Source organism: Fundulus heteroclitus, chromosome 19 (assembly GCF_011125445.2).
Source record: "Fundulus heteroclitus isolate FHET01 chromosome 19, MU-UCD_Fhet_4.1, whole genome shotgun sequence".
In the NCBI taxonomy this organism is placed as follows: Eukaryota; Metazoa; Chordata; class Actinopteri; order Cyprinodontiformes; family Fundulidae; genus Fundulus; species Fundulus heteroclitus.
The window spans coordinates 4,163,237-4,181,727 of NC_046379.1; the positions used below are offsets into that span (position 1 = coordinate 4,163,237).

General features: G+C 39.1%; 2 protein-coding genes and 2 non-coding genes across 4 annotated transcripts; all 4 read left to right on the top strand.

The window, feature by feature from the left end:
• The first annotated feature begins 170 nt into the window (after positions 1–170).
• atp5if1b (ATP synthase inhibitory factor subunit 1b) lies at positions 171–2,521 on the top strand. Its single transcript, XM_012855783.3, has 3 exons — positions 171–313; positions 2,038–2,150; positions 2,268–2,521. Exons 1-3 carry the CDS (start codon positions 245–247, stop codon positions 2,407–2,409), a joined length of 324 nt encoding a protein of 107 aa, XP_012711237.2. The 5' UTR covers positions 171–244; the 3' UTR covers positions 2,410–2,521.
• Positions 2,522–4,860: 2,339 nt separating this feature from the next.
• Positions 4,861–7,989, top strand: rpl13a (ribosomal protein L13a). The gene is made up of 8 exons (XM_012855784.3): positions 4,861–4,875; positions 5,085–5,222; positions 6,525–6,597; positions 6,682–6,747; positions 6,943–7,044; positions 7,274–7,359; positions 7,542–7,601; positions 7,743–7,989. The coding sequence occupies exons 1-8, from the start codon at positions 4,861–4,863 to the stop codon at positions 7,950–7,952; spliced, it is 750 nt and encodes a 249-aa protein (XP_012711238.3). The 3' UTR covers positions 7,953–7,989.
• Positions 6,789–6,871, top strand: LOC118567090. Its single transcript, XR_004933470.1, has one exon. It is a non-coding gene; the product is annotated as a small nucleolar RNA Z195/SNORD33/SNORD32 family (small nucleolar RNA).
• Positions 7,110–7,186, top strand: LOC118567092. The gene has a single exon (XR_004933472.1). It is a non-coding gene; the product is annotated as a small nucleolar RNA SNORD50 (small nucleolar RNA).
• Positions 7,990–18,491: the final 10,502 nt, after the last annotated feature.

The following is an 18,491-nucleotide window of genomic DNA, read 5'->3' on the forward strand; positions in this document are numbered from 1 at the left end:
TACGCAACTTTATTTTAAAGATCAGGCGGATTTTAACGGAAGCAGCTAAAGTTTTCCAACCTTCCTTCAATAACGAGTAAGCACGTTGCTCGTCGTTAGACTCCACCTTTCTCAGCTGCAGACCCACGGAGCGTGGGAAGCCCCCCACTCCGCCCGGCCCACGGTGGTACAGTCCATCGGTGTAGTCCAGAGGACAAGGGCACAGCGTCAGCATTAGCCTTGTTTTCACCCCCGATAAGCAAACATGGCGAGGCTCCTGAGGTTAAACGTCAGGAGTTTTGTCACATCTCAGCTGAGAATGTCATCTGACCAGGTATTAAATGTCAACTGTTGTCCTCCTCCGTTAAATTAAATAAAAATAAACGGAGTGCAACCTGTTTTTAGCATCCTTTCCTCCTGCTAGCTTGGCTCCTACTACAGGTTCGGGATATCCGCTTTAAAATGGCCGTTTCTAAATCACCTTTAGTGATTTGGGTTAAATGTTGGTGCGTTAAGTACTATCTGGGTTAGAACAGAGGAAAACATTTTCTGCAGGGATAAATTTTTATTATTATTATTATTAATTAATAAACACGTGATCCTTTATTGATTCTAAGATCGCTAAGACCAATCTTGACCTTCAACATTTCACTCTGCTGTGTTGTAGCTCAGCTTCTCCAACAAATAAACTGTAATCTTTGGGTTTTAATTATTTTTACCATCATTATTATCCCTTCTACCGCTGCATCGACCTGCAGCTGCGCGTCACTCCGGAGTTTAAATATTGGAACTGACTCTAAGGTGATTTTTAGGTAAAGTTTTTCTCACATTTACTGTTAGGCAGAAAGACCCCGGAAGGTGGTCTGAAAACCGCCTGCAGATAAAACCTGAAGTTATGTTAAAATGTCCACAGGGGGAAAAAAATAAATAAATATCCACAGTAAGGTCTTCCAGTAGACCAGAGCACTATGACCAGTATTAATGTTTCTAAAAGCAAAATTAATGCACGTCCTCTAGGTTTAGCTTTTAGAAGTTAAGATTATGCAATCCTAATTTAACTTGTTAGGTCTGTTATATCTATATATTTGTGCTGCCATTTTAGTTTTCTATTTGTGTGCATTTCAAATAATTTTATTTTCTGTACTTTGTTCCTTGCTGTAATTAACTGTTATTTTACTGATTAAAATCCTGAATATTCTTTTTTTTAATCTATGCATCCTGTTTTATTATTGGCGAGTTTACTTTTAAAATCCTTCTTAGGATGTTACATGTTTAAGACTGGTGTTTTCTTAGTGCCCCAAGCCAGTGTCACTTCTGTTAATTACATTTTTCTCTTATTTAAAAAAAAAATAATAATGTTTAGCTGTGCTTGACTTAGTTATTTATTTGGGTCCAACATATTGGAAAAGAAAAACCCAGATTGTTTTTGTTTCTAGTTTTTTGTCACACCTAAGTGTTTCATATCTTTGACCATCTGCTTTGAGGTTCTGTTTAGGGGATATCTTCATTCTACAGTTGAGGCAGTAACCAGGCCTACGAGGGGCGAGTAAGGTTGAATTAAGCCTTCCAAAGATGGGGTTAATTGCCATTATTTCATAATTTGAAACATTTGTGCTGGGAAAAAAAATTGAAAACAGAGGGAATTGTTAGAGGGTAAATATACATGTTCACAGAAATGTGCTAAATATCATAAATAAAAACCACAATTGTAACATAAGTTATCAAGAGCTGCCAGAAGGCATGAAATTAATCTGCTACATTTGGATATGTTATCTTTTCAAACTCTAAAAATGACATTTTGTCAGATTACCATGCAACAGAAGGTGGAGGCACCTCAGCAAAGCAGAAGCCTCATTCTGACCTGCTATTAAATAATTTAATCCATCATATCAGGTTTTATATCCGTATCTGACACCCAAAATAAAGGCAAATGTGGGACGATTCAACTTCTTTCACCACAATCTATGAAAACATTAGTTTTTTCATAATGCACCTGTTCCTGATGCTTAAATAAAGGCTGTTGGATTTATTCTTTGAATTGCTGTCTCTCTGCTGCAGCTGGGTGAGCTGGGTAAAGGTGCAGGAAAAGGTGGAGGAGGTGGAGGCTCCATCCGAGAGGCAGGTGGAGCCATGGGCAAGAAGCAAGCTGCTGAGGAGGAGATGTATTTCAAGTATGTTTGTATGTCTACACCAATTACACCATGGGAGAAATATTAAAAATCTAATTTGTGGTTTTCTGCTCTTCCTGTTTGTGATCCCGTCCGTCCGTCCGTGCGACGACACGTAAGGCGAAAAGAGCAGGAGCAGCTGGCTGCGCTGAAGCAGCACCACCTGGAGGAAATCGATCACCACAAGAAGGAGATCGAGCGCCTGCAGCGCGAGATAGACCGCCACAAGGGAAAGATCAGGAAGCTGAAGCATGACGACTGAGAGGAACAATCCAAAAGAAGTTTATTTTCACTCGCCGCCCAAAACGCCTTTATTCATGACACTGGTTGCTGATCTGTAAATGACTGAAAGTTATTAAATCTCCTCATCTGTTGTTGTGTTTCTATGCTTTGCTGTGGTATTCATGGGTGCACTGCACGTTTCAGGCTGTACGCCATCATAAAAACACCTACGGACAGTTAAACTAGTCAGCATCAGCTTTATACATTGTTCCAAGGAATAAAAGTGTGTGTTACACTGCGAGTTTGAAACCCTCCAGGCTGCTTTTCACTCATATTTCAACGGACTGTGGCAGAGAGAATGGTCAGTCTACTTCGATGCTTTCCCACAGAGCATCGGGAATGTTTCTATTTGGGGGGAAATAAAAGGTGTAAAAATTTTTAAATTACTTTAAACATAAATCTCTTTGAAAACACCATTAGCTTCACAATCATAACGAAAGCGGAGTGAACAAAAACAATAAAGCACTGGAGTAACATGATGCTTTTACATGCTTTTTTACACGTCATAAATTCCTAAATATAAGTTTTAATATTAATGTCAGAGGGAGGATTCTGCTAAGCTGAAAAGTTCAGCAGTTTAGATGTAGAACGGGTCCTTTGTCCAAAAAACCTAAATGATGCAGTATGTGAAGATGCATGTTTAAAATAAGTAGACCAAGAGTGCTGTGATTGGCTGTCATTACAGCATCTGTAGGTGGTGCTACTCTAAAACCAAACCCCAACTTGTGGAAATCCCTGCATGAACCTGGTGGTGTGATTTGCATTTTTACCCTGTGATATAAATGTATAACATTTCCCATTTATGCTTAAATGGCTTATTTTTTAATTGGCAACCTGAGTGGTCCAATCACAGTAAGGATTAAAAGTATTCCCACCCTGGCCGTTCTTGATTGAATTTGTTTTAATTTCATCGACATGTTTTTTTCCTTCTGGAAGTAACCTTTTGGGGTGACCCAGCGACTTTAATGGCGTTCATCACCAAAGAAGAATGGTTAAATATACAGGTATGAACACGCAGAAAGCTTGTCACAGTTGTAGGAAGCATTTCATCGTTGTGATCAGTATTTTATTGAGAAGGGATACATTTTTAACACATTTTTTTTTTATTTCGATTAAAACATTGAATTTAAATGCCACTTGTCCATTGCTTTATTATCTTTTTGGAAGACACCGCATATAGGTGGAATAACAATTATTTTTATATATATATTAACTGGAGTTGGGATTCATTGGCATATTTTCAACCTCAGCCTGGTCCAGGAGAAAGGTCCAGTACTGTGGAAGATCTTTCTTTTTCCAGTAATCTCATCATCAGTCTGTTCATCAAGGAGGAAGTGGAACCAAAAGTCAAATTCCTTTTTTGTGTGCACAAATGTGGCTAATAAAGCTGATTCTGATTCTTAAGTAGCAAAAACCGAACCCCACACCTCATGAAAGTCCTGCAGAGCGATTCATGGGCTCACCTGAGTAGACTTAGACTTAGACTTAGACTTTCTTTATTGTCATTTTGTATACACAGAGTGCATACAGAACGAAATTTCGTTTTCACACAGCTCAGAAATATTGCAGTAACTCTACAGGATACTCTACTCCTGTAGAGTAAGAGAAGATGCACCTTTCAGGAAACACTGCAGCACCGCACTGCTGTAAAGTTAAAGTTGAAGATTTCACCTGGACAAAGCGGTGTGTATCATATTTGTTTGGTTTATTCAGTTCACTAACCACAATGCAGCCGGATTTGCTATGTAAGAATGTCCAGAAGACATCAGTGGAGGCCTTAAAAACTATCTCTATCTGTGACTAGATGACGAACAGCACAGTTTGTGAGACGTTCCCGTCATGGATCTGACCAACACAGCAGCACCACAGGGAATCAAGTGCTCACTACTCATTTTGACTTGCATTCACACTTCAGAGTCCGAGTCCTGTCATCTGCAAAAATACACAGAAATATTTTGGTTGATCGTATCAGAAAGAGACAAGGGACAGAGTTTAGAGAGTGGATGGACCACTTTGAGACAAGGTTTTGTTTGTCACTTTGAAGAGAAAGAGGAAAGTCTCCAAATGAAAATTACTACAACTCTTTAGTTTGCCTTTTTTAATAACAAAGTTTATTTGTTTTGATATAAATTGAATTAAATTGAATTGACCCTGATTATTAAGGAACATTATCTATGTCACAATATGTGTAACTGAAACTATAACTGTGAGAAACGGCTGAAATCACAGAGTTCGTGTTAAAGCCTATTAGTACAAAAACTGGTTTCATTATAAATTTAAAATTGAGATTTAAATACTTCCATGCAATGCTGCGTAAAAATGCAGCATTAGATTGAAAAAATGCCAATTAATAGATTTTTTTTCATGTATGATATTGTTCCACAACTCTGACTTAGTCAGTACAATAAACAACGTTTGATAGCCAACATCGATGGCATACAAGCAGGCAACTACAGCGTTATGAAAATAGATGTCTAATGTTTAATTTATTAAAATATCTTAAACCATAAAAATATATTGAAGTAAATACCTGGTAAATTCTCTGAGGTTTCCAGTTACCGAAACGTTATTTCTGCACCAACATGTGTTTAAATAATAACCATCATTTTATAGACGGAGAAAATTATTTCTAAAAACAACTACGCCTCTCCGTAGATAGATGGCGCTAGTCAAGACCAAGGCGCAAATAATCGAGAGATTCAAGTGTCGTCACTTCCGGCTGCCCCTGCCTTTTACCACGAGCAGCCCCGTTCCTCTTTCTTTTCGCACATCATGGCGGACCGGTTCAATAAGGTGAGCGGGCGGCGCGGAGCTATAAACTTTGTTAATCCTCTTTTGAGTCGACTATTTCGCGCCTTCTCGTAGCAGAACAGCGGATAATAACTATATTTACCCGGTATGATGTCTGTTTGGCTCTTTTTTCTCTCCGAAATGTTATAATTTTAGGGTAATGGCAGACAGTTGGCCGTTGCGGTGTGAACATGCCTTCCATCATGGCAGCTTCGCTTACGAGGCAGCTCTTCCAGCTTCACAATTTAAACAGTTTCTGTAATTTTAGAAAGCGGCCATGTAAAAGTTGATGCAGTCAGATTAGTTTTTTCATCTACACGGTTGTGTTGGCCGGTAATACTTCGCCTCTCAAATGGCTTTCCATCGTGCTGTGTGCTAAATGCTAATGCTAGCTCCGCCGCTCTGAATGCTCATTTAGAAAGTCCTCCGTGGTATCTATGGCTATAAAGTTTGCAATCATGTCGAAATATTAAACCTGACGGCATTTAAATAACTTTGAGATTTGTAAAGATATGATTTGTAAAAAGATGTCGATGTCAAATGAAACCTTTTTTCTCAAACTTAAACTATGAAATTATTCGGTCTAAATTTGCACACATGTGACCCTAGGTTAATTTAGATATTGCCATAGGAAAAGGTAACAATCTATCGTTTGCTCTGCATATCAGTCAGTAGAAATACTAGTTGCAAACTGTCGCTAATGTGAATTATTTTATTTATACAGTTAAAGGAACCGAAAATTTTGCATGAAATGGACAACGTTTTTGTCAAATGTTATAACTATATCCTAAAACTAAGCAAAAGTATTATCAGTTTTTGTCTGCCTTGTCCAGGCCGATTTAATGAGCATGTGTTCCTGGATCAAGTGGGCAAATGTTGCCCAACATCTGTTTAGGATTTCCTTAAATCTTATGAAGTTTTGGTCAGATCAAAACAAAAGAAGCCCTGCTTGCGTCCTTATTAGGAATGCAAAAATACTGATTTAAACAGTAATAAGTAGTCAACTCAAATTTATCCCTACAAGATCCTGCACCATTATCCATGTGATCAATAACTGGAGTCCCAAAAAAGTTAGTTCCTCGGGCAAATTTCAACACAAAAGCAAGTTAAAAGAAGTTCTCCAGAGTTAGTCGGCTGCTTTAATCTAGTTTATAGCTTCAGTGGCTTAAACCAGGTCGCCTAGTCTCTGCTGCAGGAATTCAGCCATTTTGTTTACATATTGCAACAAGATTTTTGGCCTTGTTATTTATAAAGAGCAATTTTAACTAAAAGATCTTGTCATTAATTTTTGCTTTGTTCCTGCAGGTTCTGCTACTAGATGGCAGGGGCCATCTATTGGGCCGACTTGCTGCCATTGTGGCTAAACAGGTCCTCCTGGGTAAGACTTTAACTGTGGGTTTCCTAATCTAAATAAACCACGTAGCCTCATATTTTAATGAGCATTTTTTGTGGTTTTTATCAGGGCACAAAGTGGTGGTGGTGAGATGTGAGGGCATCAACATCTCTGGCAACTTCTACCGTAACAAACGTGAGTGAAGTCTGTTGAATTTCCGCCGTATTCATTAGACGCTCGTCGGTGATGATTCACCCAATGTTGTTTTGAGTTTCACTGACCATGAGGATACTTTACATGCACTACCATCTGAGACATGAGCGCTGTCTGTAGCAGCGCTGAAGGCCCAGTTTGCCTTGATGTCTAACCTGCTGTGTTGTCCCATAACAGTGAAGTATCTGGCTTTCCTGCGTAAGAGGATGAACACCAACCCGTCGCGTGGGCCCTACCACTTCAGAGCTCCTAGCAGGATCTTCTGGAGGACGGTGAGAGGTGAGAATGAGACGTTACTAAAAAATAAAGCACAAATGTGATTAGTTGCCATTGCACAGGTTGCCCAACAGTGATGAGCCTTTTTATCCCGAATCTGATCTGCCGTTGATGAGCCAAACATTACGGATCTGACTGCTGAGTTGGGCATCAGTCTGTGCTTGGACGTTGTCGCCTTAGAGGCGTTTTCCTTAGTTTAAAGTGTTTAATTTGTTAAATGTTCTCTGTTCAGGGATGCTGCCCCACAAAACCAAAAGAGGCCAGGCTGCTCTGGACAGGCTGAAGGTGTTTGATGGCATCCCTCCACCTTACGACAAGGTGTGCGCTCATCTTTTTCTTAACTTGGTGGTGGCCGTCTGTGATGATTAATTCTTTAACCCCCTTGTCTGAGTTTCAAGTGAGGAGGAATAAACAAAACAAAACCTGAGACGTGTCATTCCAGGAATATGTAGACATGGTGTTTTTTTTTTTTCTTTCTAATTTTGGGCTTTATTTTGCAGAGAAAGCGAATGGTTGTCCCAGCAGCTCTTAAAATTGTGCGTCTGAAGCCCACCCGTAAGGTACGTTTATTAGATTTACTCTCAGCTTGATTTCTCCTTAAAAAAACATTTTTATTGGCATTTTATTGAAATAAATGGAGCCGTGCCTCATCTATAAATGTGTTCCAGGTTTTTTTTAATGAGATTTTGCTTGTTTCTCAGTTTGCCCTCCTTGGGCGTCTGGCGCATGAAGTTGGCTGGAAGTACCAGGCCATCACAGCCACGCTGGAGGAGAAGAGGAAAGAGAAGGCGAAGCTCCGCCACCTCAAGAAAAAGACAACGATCAAGCTGACCAAGCAGGCGGAGAAGAACGTTGAGAGCAAAATCGCAAAATACACAGACGTTCTGAAACAATACGGTGTTCTTGTCTAGACTGGTTTTCAGCTGCCAATAAAACTAATTAAATGTTTACAGAAAGTTTCTTGACCTTTTTTGACATGCATTTAATTCACATTTGTGCTGTTACATATTTAGTAAAAAAACAACAATGCAGTTTTTGCATTAAATGATGCGTTTCTGGATAGGGAGGAATTCACTTTTGTATGGAGGAAAAAAACCTGAGTAACTTGGTGGATTCAGCAGGAATAATTAAAGCTGCGACGTCAAATTTATAATCTCAGCACACTTTAACACAAAGTTTAGTATCTTAGATGCTTTTAATCAACCTGACAGACACTGAAACCAGGACAGTTACGCCTGCAGCTCTGTTACTTTTTCAGGCAGAACGTTTACATTTTCAGACGTTGCTGTTCTATAAGTTCTCCAGCTACAGCAGCAGGTCTCTTTGCCACAGTGTTCATGTTTTAAATGCTTCTGCTGATTGATTCCCTTCAAAGAGATCAATGTTGAATCCAAAAAGGATTCTTTATTTAGGAACTTTATTCTGGATTCATTATTCACAGAATCAGAGAAGGTGTGAACGTTTTAAAAGACGCTTCAACATATAAAGGGTATGCACACTTAACCAGGTTGTTGCAGCCATTTTCCTCATGTTCTAACACATTTCCCTCCCACTTGTGACTTACTGTGATCTCTACATCTAAACCTCTCCTCTCACCAGGAGGTAAATGTTTTAAAGTTCGCTATATTTCTGTTTCTGGGTGAGTATGTCATTTAAGATGCATAAAACTTTCATATTTTCTGATTATTCCCTATCCTACCAATTAAAACTTATAGTTTTAATTACTCAAGGCAATTTTTTTAGTATAGCACATTTCAGTACAAAGACTACACAAAATGCTTTACATGATTAAAATTTAGGAAAATAAAACAAGTTGGAATAGAAAGTAGAAACAAAATAAAACAAAGGGAACTATCCGCCTGTCTCAGTGCACCCTCCTGTTTTGTTTGCTCACCTTTCCTCCAAGTTTTTAGATTTCAGGTTCTATATTGTCTCTTTTCTATAGTTTCCATAGTTTGTCATATCACTCGATATGACAATAAATTTAGGCAAACTTTTATTTTACTCAGGCCAGGGGTCCTCAACCCTGGTCCTGAGGATGTTTAGATGCATCTCTGCTCCAGCACACCTGAGTCAGATGATGGGATGACCTGAGCAGCCACCAGGTGCTGCAGAGGCCTGTTAGGTCAGGTGTGTGGAGGCAGAGAAACACCTAAAAACATGCAGGAAGACCGGGAAATATTTACAATAAATCCAGAGTGAGCCTTTTTCCTCCTGGGTCAGAAATGAGCTCACTGCAAAAATGGATTTAAAAATAAGTAAAATGTGCTTAAAATTAGTGTTTTTGTCCTAGATGTGAGCAGGTAAATAAGATCATTTGCCAATGTAATGAGTATTTTGACCCCTAAAATAAGATAATTAGATATACTGCACTTGAAATAAGATCATGGAGACGAATTGTTCCTATTTTAAGAGCAAAAATCTTATTCTATTGGCAGATCATTTTATTTACCTGCTCAAATCAAGGAAAAATACACTCATTTTAACAACATTTTACTTATTTTTAGTTCAGTTTTTGCAGTGCTAAACGTGGCTGATTGCTGCAGCCTTGCTTTTGTACCAGCAGAGATCAGCGTTGTACTTCGTGTGAAAAGTGGAAGGGTTTCTGCAGCTTCATGTGGTCTTCTGCAGAATTTTCAATAATGTGAAATATGCAGTCATTTTTTGTTTGTTTTAAATAAATAAAGATACAGACTTGGTTCAGAGGCATAGAGCTAAGAGGATTCGTCAAAACAAATACTGACAATCCTGTCCACAAAAACCCATAAATAGTAAGTTTTTTAAATATCTGTAGTACGTTGTGTTAAATATGAATTTATCAGCTTGGTTAACTCTGTGTTGGAGGTGTTGGAGCCCTACAGGCTCTGGTTATTAGATCCCTCTGCAGTAAAATCCGGCCCGGACAGCTCAGCATTAATTGGAACCTCTGCTCCTCTACATGTGGATCTCCTGGGACGGAGCGGATGGCTTTCAGCGCTCTTCTGAGCAGCTTTACAGCTGAAATCAGGACAGGCTCTCAGCTTATTACCAGCCATTTCAATTACTGTCCTGCAGAAAGAAATAAAATGAAAGATTTAGATATGCAAATGGCTTTCCCACAGCTCGGACCGCGCTAATAGTTTCTGCTCTGTCAACAGCTTTTGGTTGGTCTGAAGATGTCCAGCCATAATTTATTTTGGCCGTAAAGGGTTTACTGACTTATTCAGACCTTTTGAAGAACCGCACACTACCTTCTTCTAAAAGGCTTGGGGGAAAAAAAAAACTTTCCAGATTTGTTCCATATTTAGAATTTCTCTTCAATGTGAATGCACTAAAGGAACTCGTTACCTTTCCTTTAACACAGAAAGTATTCCTGGACCTGCGCTCCTGTACTTTCTCTTTGTCTGCTCTGTCTTCTCAAACCCTGGGTTGGTTTGAGAAGACCCGGTTCTTCTGGAGACTTATTTTTGTTAAAGGGGGAGCCGGTCCTATCCACCTAAGCATAATTAGGAGGAAAGATGGCTGCCAAATGAACCACACAATGCAATTACTCCACTCTCACCACAGTCTTGTTCAGAGGGAGTGATCGGTGCAAGCTGGCTGGGTCTCCTTGGGGAATCGTTCTCCAACTGAAATAAGATGAACATGACTCATTAATACTAGACTCTAATTTCAATCTCTCTATAATTTAATTGAAAATGTATTTCAGGATGATTCAATTTGCTTGTCTTGAGAAGTGAGACTGCATTAGTTGTGAATTGGCTCCATTTAAATGAGCAGAATTTGATCTGAACCGATAACTAGTGACTAGAATCAACATGGGCGGGATCCAGTTCAGTGCCAGATTCTCATGTGTGGTTTAATCTGGAGACTGAATTCTTTGCATTTAAAAAAAACCAAACTAAAATAGCTAAAATCAGATTAGATGCGAAAAGAAGCCTTTGGACTTTGACTTAGTGATTTGATGACATAAATATGCTTTTATCTAAACCAGGTGTCGCCAACCTTCTTGAAATTGAGAGCTACTTCATTGGTGCTGCGTCACATGAAGGGCTGCCAGTGCGGACCTTTGAACTAGAAGAGTCAGATTTCACCTTAACTTTATGTAAAATTAACACATTTTTCATGCTTTGTTATGATATAGTCATTTTTAAATCTATAAAAATGCAAGTGTGATTAAAAAAGAGGAGCAACAGAATAAAATTACGTTTTAGTTTCAGCTGGTGAACTGTGTGTTTTTCTAGAACAGGCTCGTGGGGCTACTTGTGGTCCTCGGGGGGGATGCTTGGTGCCCGTGGGCCCCATTTTGGTGACCCCTGGTCTACACCATCCCAATTTAACTTTGGCTGTTTGTTTCGGGTCGTTGTCCTGTTGCAAGGTGACCCAGTGTCAGAACAGCATGCCCACAGCATAATGCTGCCACCACCTCTGGGGATGGGATGTTCAGAGCCATTTCAATCAATCAATCAATCAATCAATCAATCAATCAATCAATCAATCAATCAATCAATTTTATTGTCAACTACAATTTAAGATTAAGGATGTTTATCGTGAACGCTGGAGATAGGCACCAGCAACCCCTGCGACCCCATGAGGGATAAAGCGGTTTGGAAAATGGATGGATGGATGGATGGATGGATGTTTATCGTGTTTTTCACGTCTTCCAAACAGTTAAATATCTTGGTCGCATCTGACCAGAGCATGTTTGCTGTGTTGCCTTCACAGCTCTCAGCAAGCAGTGATTGGGACTGTGGATGGCTTTTCTTTCCACAATCGGCTCTTTTACAAAACCTCTTAAAATGGGATTAAGGCTATTTTCCCTGTCTGCGTGTTTTGTGAGAAGACAGATGTGGCGAGTCGACCCGTTGCGAGCCAAGACCAGCCAACAGCAGGATTCTACGTAGCCTAAATAAGACTCAGACGTTTTTTTATGATGAAAATGTGAGATGTATAATGTAAATTTGAAGCTTTCTCATTGCTAAAAAAAATCACATCGTTACACTTACATTGTCCAACATTGTGATTTTTACATAAATGCTAAGCAGAGAAATTTGACACAGATTTTATGTGCATTACTGGATATATTTTTTGCTACAGTTACAGGGTTAACCCTTTATAGCATGGTACAGGTAAATATGAGGGAACTTCACATTTTCAAAAAAGAAAATATTTTTGGTTGCCTTAAAAAACAACAACCTGTCAGGGTTTTCTGCATTTTTATACAGGGTGTCTAAAATATATTCATTTGTATGTTCACAAAAAATACTGACTTTGTTGAAGAGGTAAATGTGTCAGAAATATTTATATGAAAAATGACCTATTTGGAGTTGCAGGAAATGTTGCCATGATCACTTGTGATTTCTGAATGGTCAGACGCAGCTCAGAGGCATAAACTGCCTGGGTTTATGATGGACATGTTCCTCAGCTACCCTGCTCACACAAGTGGGTACAGAAGAAGCAGATCTAGTAGTTTTTACTTTCCTCTAAGAGGAATTTGCTGCCCTGGGGTTTTATTTATGGCTATCAAAGTAAAGGGAGCGTAATAGTAATGCATACCACACTTATTAGATTTTTCTTTCCACTTTATTATTATACTCCTAGTCTTGTCGGTCTATTCCATGAAATGTTAATAAAAGACACTGAACTGTGATTTTATAACATGACAAAATGTAAAAAAGGTGAAGCTACAGGGATGCTTCATCGCAGTCCAGATACGTGAGTATTTTTGACTTCACCTGATTTGGCTACATTAAGCCCGTTTTTAAGGCTGCAGCGGCACAGTTATTATGCTATCACCGTATTCCCACCTTCATAGTTTGAAATCCTTTCTTCACTTTTTTTTTTATTCCTTTTTGTGTCATTATTTTTTTTCTTAAGGACTGTTAGATCTGAGATGACAGCGGTAAGTACACACAAAAACAAAGCAGTGTGTTTCCCAGAGGATCCACCAGATTGATTTTTGGGATCTGCAGAGGCGTCTAGAAGGAGCGCTGCCGCTGCCAGGGTTGCGGCAGCTTCATGATGACACCCAAATGAAGCAATCTGACAGGATTAAGATGGAGAATTGATCCCTTAACCCCCAACCAACACAGACGAATCAGAAACGGAGTCTGCGCACGTGACCGTACGACACAGAGATTTCTAACCTTTATTTAAGCAATAGTGGATGTAGTCTATAGTCCAGGAGGAGGTTTGTGCAAACAGAATAGAAGGGTTTACTTTGATTGGTGTGTTTTGTGACTTTCATCAAAGTGCAGCCTGTTACCTGGAAATAAATTCTAGAGACTTAAAGCGATTAGCTGCATGTGGTTGAGCGTTGTGTTTGAGCCATATGGCGTGCTTTTATTTTGACTGACTAAAATGAGGTGAACTATTGGCTGTCTTTCCAAATAAAACAGATGGTCTCTTGAGTATTTCACAGAAAAAGCTTGAGATACAAGGCACACTTTCTGTGTCTGCCTGTTTCCCCTCGCTTACCCGCCATAAACCGTCGTGTGTCCCATAAAAAGCTGTCGTCCCGAGAATCAGAGCCAATCTGACGCCTGTCTACCTGCGTTAACTAAGGATGTCATGGCTCCACTAAACAGATGGAGACATCAGTGTGGCGGCTGCAGAGATGGGATGTTTGGCTGATTGTGCCTGCGCTCTAATCACAGCAGCTGAAACAGATTGAGGAGACCATGATTGTCTGAAGCGGCTCCTGAAGGCCTGGCCTATCAGAAATACAGACGCCCCTGAACGCTTTCCTGCGGCAGCATGCTGAGGAGACATGGGCAAGGATAAAATTTACAGTTTAAGAAGCGTTTTGGAAATGATGATTGGGGGCATTTTTAGACGAGATTGAATCTACAGGGAGTTTGGCGTTCTGCTTCCACTTGAAGTAGTGTGGGTCACCCATTGTTAAATCTGTCATTATTCACAGATCTGGTCGTCATTATTGTCACAATAATTTAGAGCTTTTAAATATGCATTTGAACTGATCTTGTTTTTCTTTTTTTTAGTTGCAGTGAAACCTCCTTATTGTAGTCATCATTGAGTTTCTGGTGAAACTCTGACTGGATGTTTGACCACTCTTCTAATCAGAAATGGTAAAGATTATTTATATCGACTGGTTTTCTGGAATAGACTAAACTTTTAGGCTTAGTGCCAACATTTTCAAAGATCAGTTCGGAACCTTTAAAGGTACATAGCCACGTTATATGCTATGCCAAAAACCATTTGGTCATGATAAAATAAGGTTATCTACATCATGCGTCCATCCTGATGTATTGATGGCCGTTTTTTAGCTTAAATAGAACCACCTCATCCGGGAGACGTGGCGCCATCTAGTGGCAGTACCACAGAACTATTAGAAAATCCGACGCCGACTAATAAACTGCCACTAAACTGAGCCTGACCTTCTGCAACGCCTCGCAGTAAAGCAGCTGCTTGGCATGATTGAAGACCAATCGTTATTAATTTAATAAACCAATCTACAGCAACTTTAAGAGCCTCATATCAGAACATCAATTTCCCGTTTATAAACGGAAATAGGGACACAGCATCAAGGTAAGAACCAATCAATGAATCGATCTGTTTATGTTGGTTGTACTTCAGACTGTAGCAACTAAGATCATTGCTATCACTATTATCACAGTATTAATAAGGACATTTACTCACGTCAGTCAACTCTGTGGTCAAACTGAACTCAACTCAACTCAAACTTTATTTATAAAGCACATTTAAAACAACCGGGGTTGACCAAAGTGCTGTACAGAAATCACAGTTGCAGAGTATAAGATAAAAACTGAATGCTAAAATACATAAACACAATGGAAAAAGAAAAATCGAATGCAGATAAAATATAATAAAATATAAACTGAGCAATCGGCAGCTTTAGCGTCCGCTTCAGTGAACACCAACGTTCATACTGTATTCCCAGCGACATTCCAGTTTTTTCCATCTTGGAATCTTGTATTTTTTGGCATTTTTCCCCACTGGATCTTGGACCATTCTTCATTGTTTCTACGCTTCGCTGGGAGATGCTAATTGCCCTTAGCTGCTTCCCTGTTTATCCCCTGCTGTGCACTCGCAGTGTCGTACTTCCATTGTTATTATAATAAACACAAATAGCTTTATTTAATGTCAAACTGAGCAAAAACAAAGTGTAAAACGCCAAAATAACAACTAATACGACAGCAGGACGTGATAATCTTTCATAAAAACTTTGTATGGAACCAGAGTGAGCTACTGACGTATGAATAAAATAAAAAGTAAAATAACATGGCTATGTATATTTAATGTTATACTCGTGCCCTTTTAAAAATATTCTTCTTGTGTTTCAGGGGTCATTGTTCTGTTGGAAAACCCAACATATCTGACCCAAACTGTTGCTTCCAATCAAAGGAACATTACCAGGATGTTCAAGAACAATCCAGTTAACACCGAACGGTCAAGCCTGCCATGAACTGGGAAATACCGGAAAACCAGATGCCAACCCAGAAGCCTAATGCCGGTCTGCCTCATCCAGAAACCTATTATAGATTTGGGATCATCAGGTTGTTAGAACATCCAGTCTTGTCCAAGTTTCAATCATTTAGCTGCTGCGGGGAAGTGAAGTTGAAGAATTTGGAGGTGGTCCTCCTTCTTTATATTTGCATTAGCTTAATGAAAGTGAAACAGGTCCTCATTATGATGCTACCACCACCGTGCATAACGCCTTGGCTCATCAGACCAAGAAGCATCATCCCAGATGACCCTGAGGTTGTTCATGTGGGCAGCGGACATTTTCACACATGTCTTTAGGTACCAATGGGGCTGAAGCATCTTTCTTAGTCTGCACCCCTTCAGTGTGATGTAAAAACTGGCTTTTACTGAGGACATTAACACTGGTGGGAGAGCCTTGGTAGTTCCTGAGTCCTTTTCTGAACACCCTGAACATTTTAATCTAATAACATTTGGTTACTCCAACAGGAAAACAATGCCAAACCTCCTTCTGAAGTGGTTCAGGAATGGATAAAGCAGGCTAACATTTAAAAGCTTTGAGAACGACCCCAAACTCAACCCAACTGAAAGTTGACAAACTGAACTGATTAAACCAATACATTTTAATTATTTCCACCTTTTCTGCGGAGAAGTTATCAAATATTCAGCCAGAATTATGTCAGAGGCTTGCTGATAGTTGTAAAAACCCCATCTGCAAGTGGCTCAGGGATATTTATTATAATATTTGTGGAGGCACATTAATTTAGACTGGTATGTATAATTTTGAACCCCAAGCAGGATTTCAAGTTAAGTACCCTTCTTCTTATTGTTTCGGCTTTTTCTTTTCACAGGCTGTCACAGCGAGTCATCTGCCTCCATCTAATCCTTTGTTTTGCACAAATTACCTTATTTAGAAGTTAAGCATCCAACACTAATTTTTAGAATTTACAGAAGTTCTTTGTTGGTGCTCATTTGACCTTGTAATGAAACAAACTGTGGACCTGAAACTCCAACAACACACTGAAGGTGTTTTAAAAAGGTTTATCATCACAAAAGTATAGGCGGGAGTCAGGAAACCTCTGCAGGACTGATCAGGAACCTCTTTTTGAGATTCCAACCAGGGATCTGTTCCTGTTGAAGAGTTCCTCAATCCTCCAGAGAAACCGCCGTTTGCAGAGGAGCAGCTGGGCTTGGTGGATTGCTGAAACAAACAGGCACTAATTATGAAATACCTTGGGGGGTAAAAAACACAAAAATGCATAATTAAAACCATCAAATTCATGATGAGTGTGTGTAAGCTAGATTCTGTTGCACTCCCAGAAGATAACATTCACAGCAACTCTGTGATTCCTGAACTACAGCAGAGGGACCAGCTGAATCCTCATGTCCTCGCTCAGGATGCTCATAGATGTTTTTATAAGTAATTTCTATTTACTTAGAATTGATCATTTTTAGGCCTTTCACGTCTTTTGCCCTTTATCAACTGTGATGTTATTAATGACATGCAGCAGACTATATTAAAATAGATGAAGGTTTTGAAGGATGAGTCTTTGGAAAAACCACTTTGTTTGGTCAAAAATAGCATTTAATGCCCATCAACAAAAAGAATAAAGAACTGAGAACAAATTAGTGCTTAGATATTGTTACATACAGCTAAATGTTGGAACTCTGCTAGGATGTCTGCAATTCTATTTCATTCTTCAAATTTAGAATAATTCATTATTTTCCAGAAACGTTTATGTAGTTCAGGTCAAATAAGTGGATGGAAATGTGAAAAAGTATAAAATGCTCAAAAGAATGTTTTAATGACTTTCTGAAGTCCTGGTTAAGAAATAAGACATCATAATAATAATAATAAAAAAACTGAGCCTATTTTTAGCAAAAATTCTTACGTTTAATTACCTTTTATATTCTTTTTGCAGTAACACGGCTAAAAGATTAAAGCTCTGTAACCCGATGTTTCATTACTGGGAATTTAACACACTCTATGCGTGACAAATGAGAACGATAAAAAGGTTTTCCTTCATGCCAGCATGAGATTATTGGTTTCTTAAGCTTCTATCAGATGTCTCAGTAATGCCCGAGTCAGCCTCAAAATTATTCTGTTGAGTCATTATTGAACCCGAGATGGCTTTAAAATCAGATTAGCAGCGAGGAGCACGTCAGGGAGCAGTTTTTCTAATATCTAATTTAGTCCTGATGAAAGCTGGCTGCATTGTGGGGCCATACAGAAACTTTCCAGAGAGGATTTGGCCTCTTTGAGCCATCAGCGCCGTTCCACTATCTGCTAATTTCACCCTGCAATGAGGACAAATTGTTCTCAGAGTCTCAGGCTGCTTAAAGAACTGAGAAAAAAAGACGAAGAGCAAAAGAAAAGGCTAGAGATAGAGTTAAATCAGCTGTACAGGAGGCAAATTGGAAAAACATAAACTTGACAGAGTGTGCATGCATCCATAAATCAGTAGTTTAGGCTGAATTAGTGTTTTTCTTGCTATTGATGTAGAAAAGGATACAGGAATATTTCATGCTGTCATTTTTTACCCTCATAATGTTCCAGTTTATGTAGAAGGATCTCTTTTATGTGATTTTTTTTTTTACAGAATAAAACACAGACAGTAGAACACTGTACAGGAATCATCATATCAATTGTTATTTTCAAGCTTTTATTAGTATGTGAGAGTGGAAAAGGCAAGGCAAGTTTATTTCAGTAACAAGACAAGTGTTGAAAAGGTGCAAAGGAAATGTTTTGGCAGAGTACTCCTAGTTATTGAGCTCCCAGAAACGCACATCTGCACCAATTAACTGTAGCCAGTTTGTCACATTAGGTCAGATATTACAGTAAAGCTGTTCTTTTGTGTCACAACAAGAAGTCATGAACATTTGACATTAAAATGTTCTTTATTTCTGCCCAATCTGATGGAAGACATAATGAGACTGTTACCAATCCATTAAGTGAGACTGAATTTTACATTTGGCTGAACAAAACTAAAAGTTTACATACAGAACCC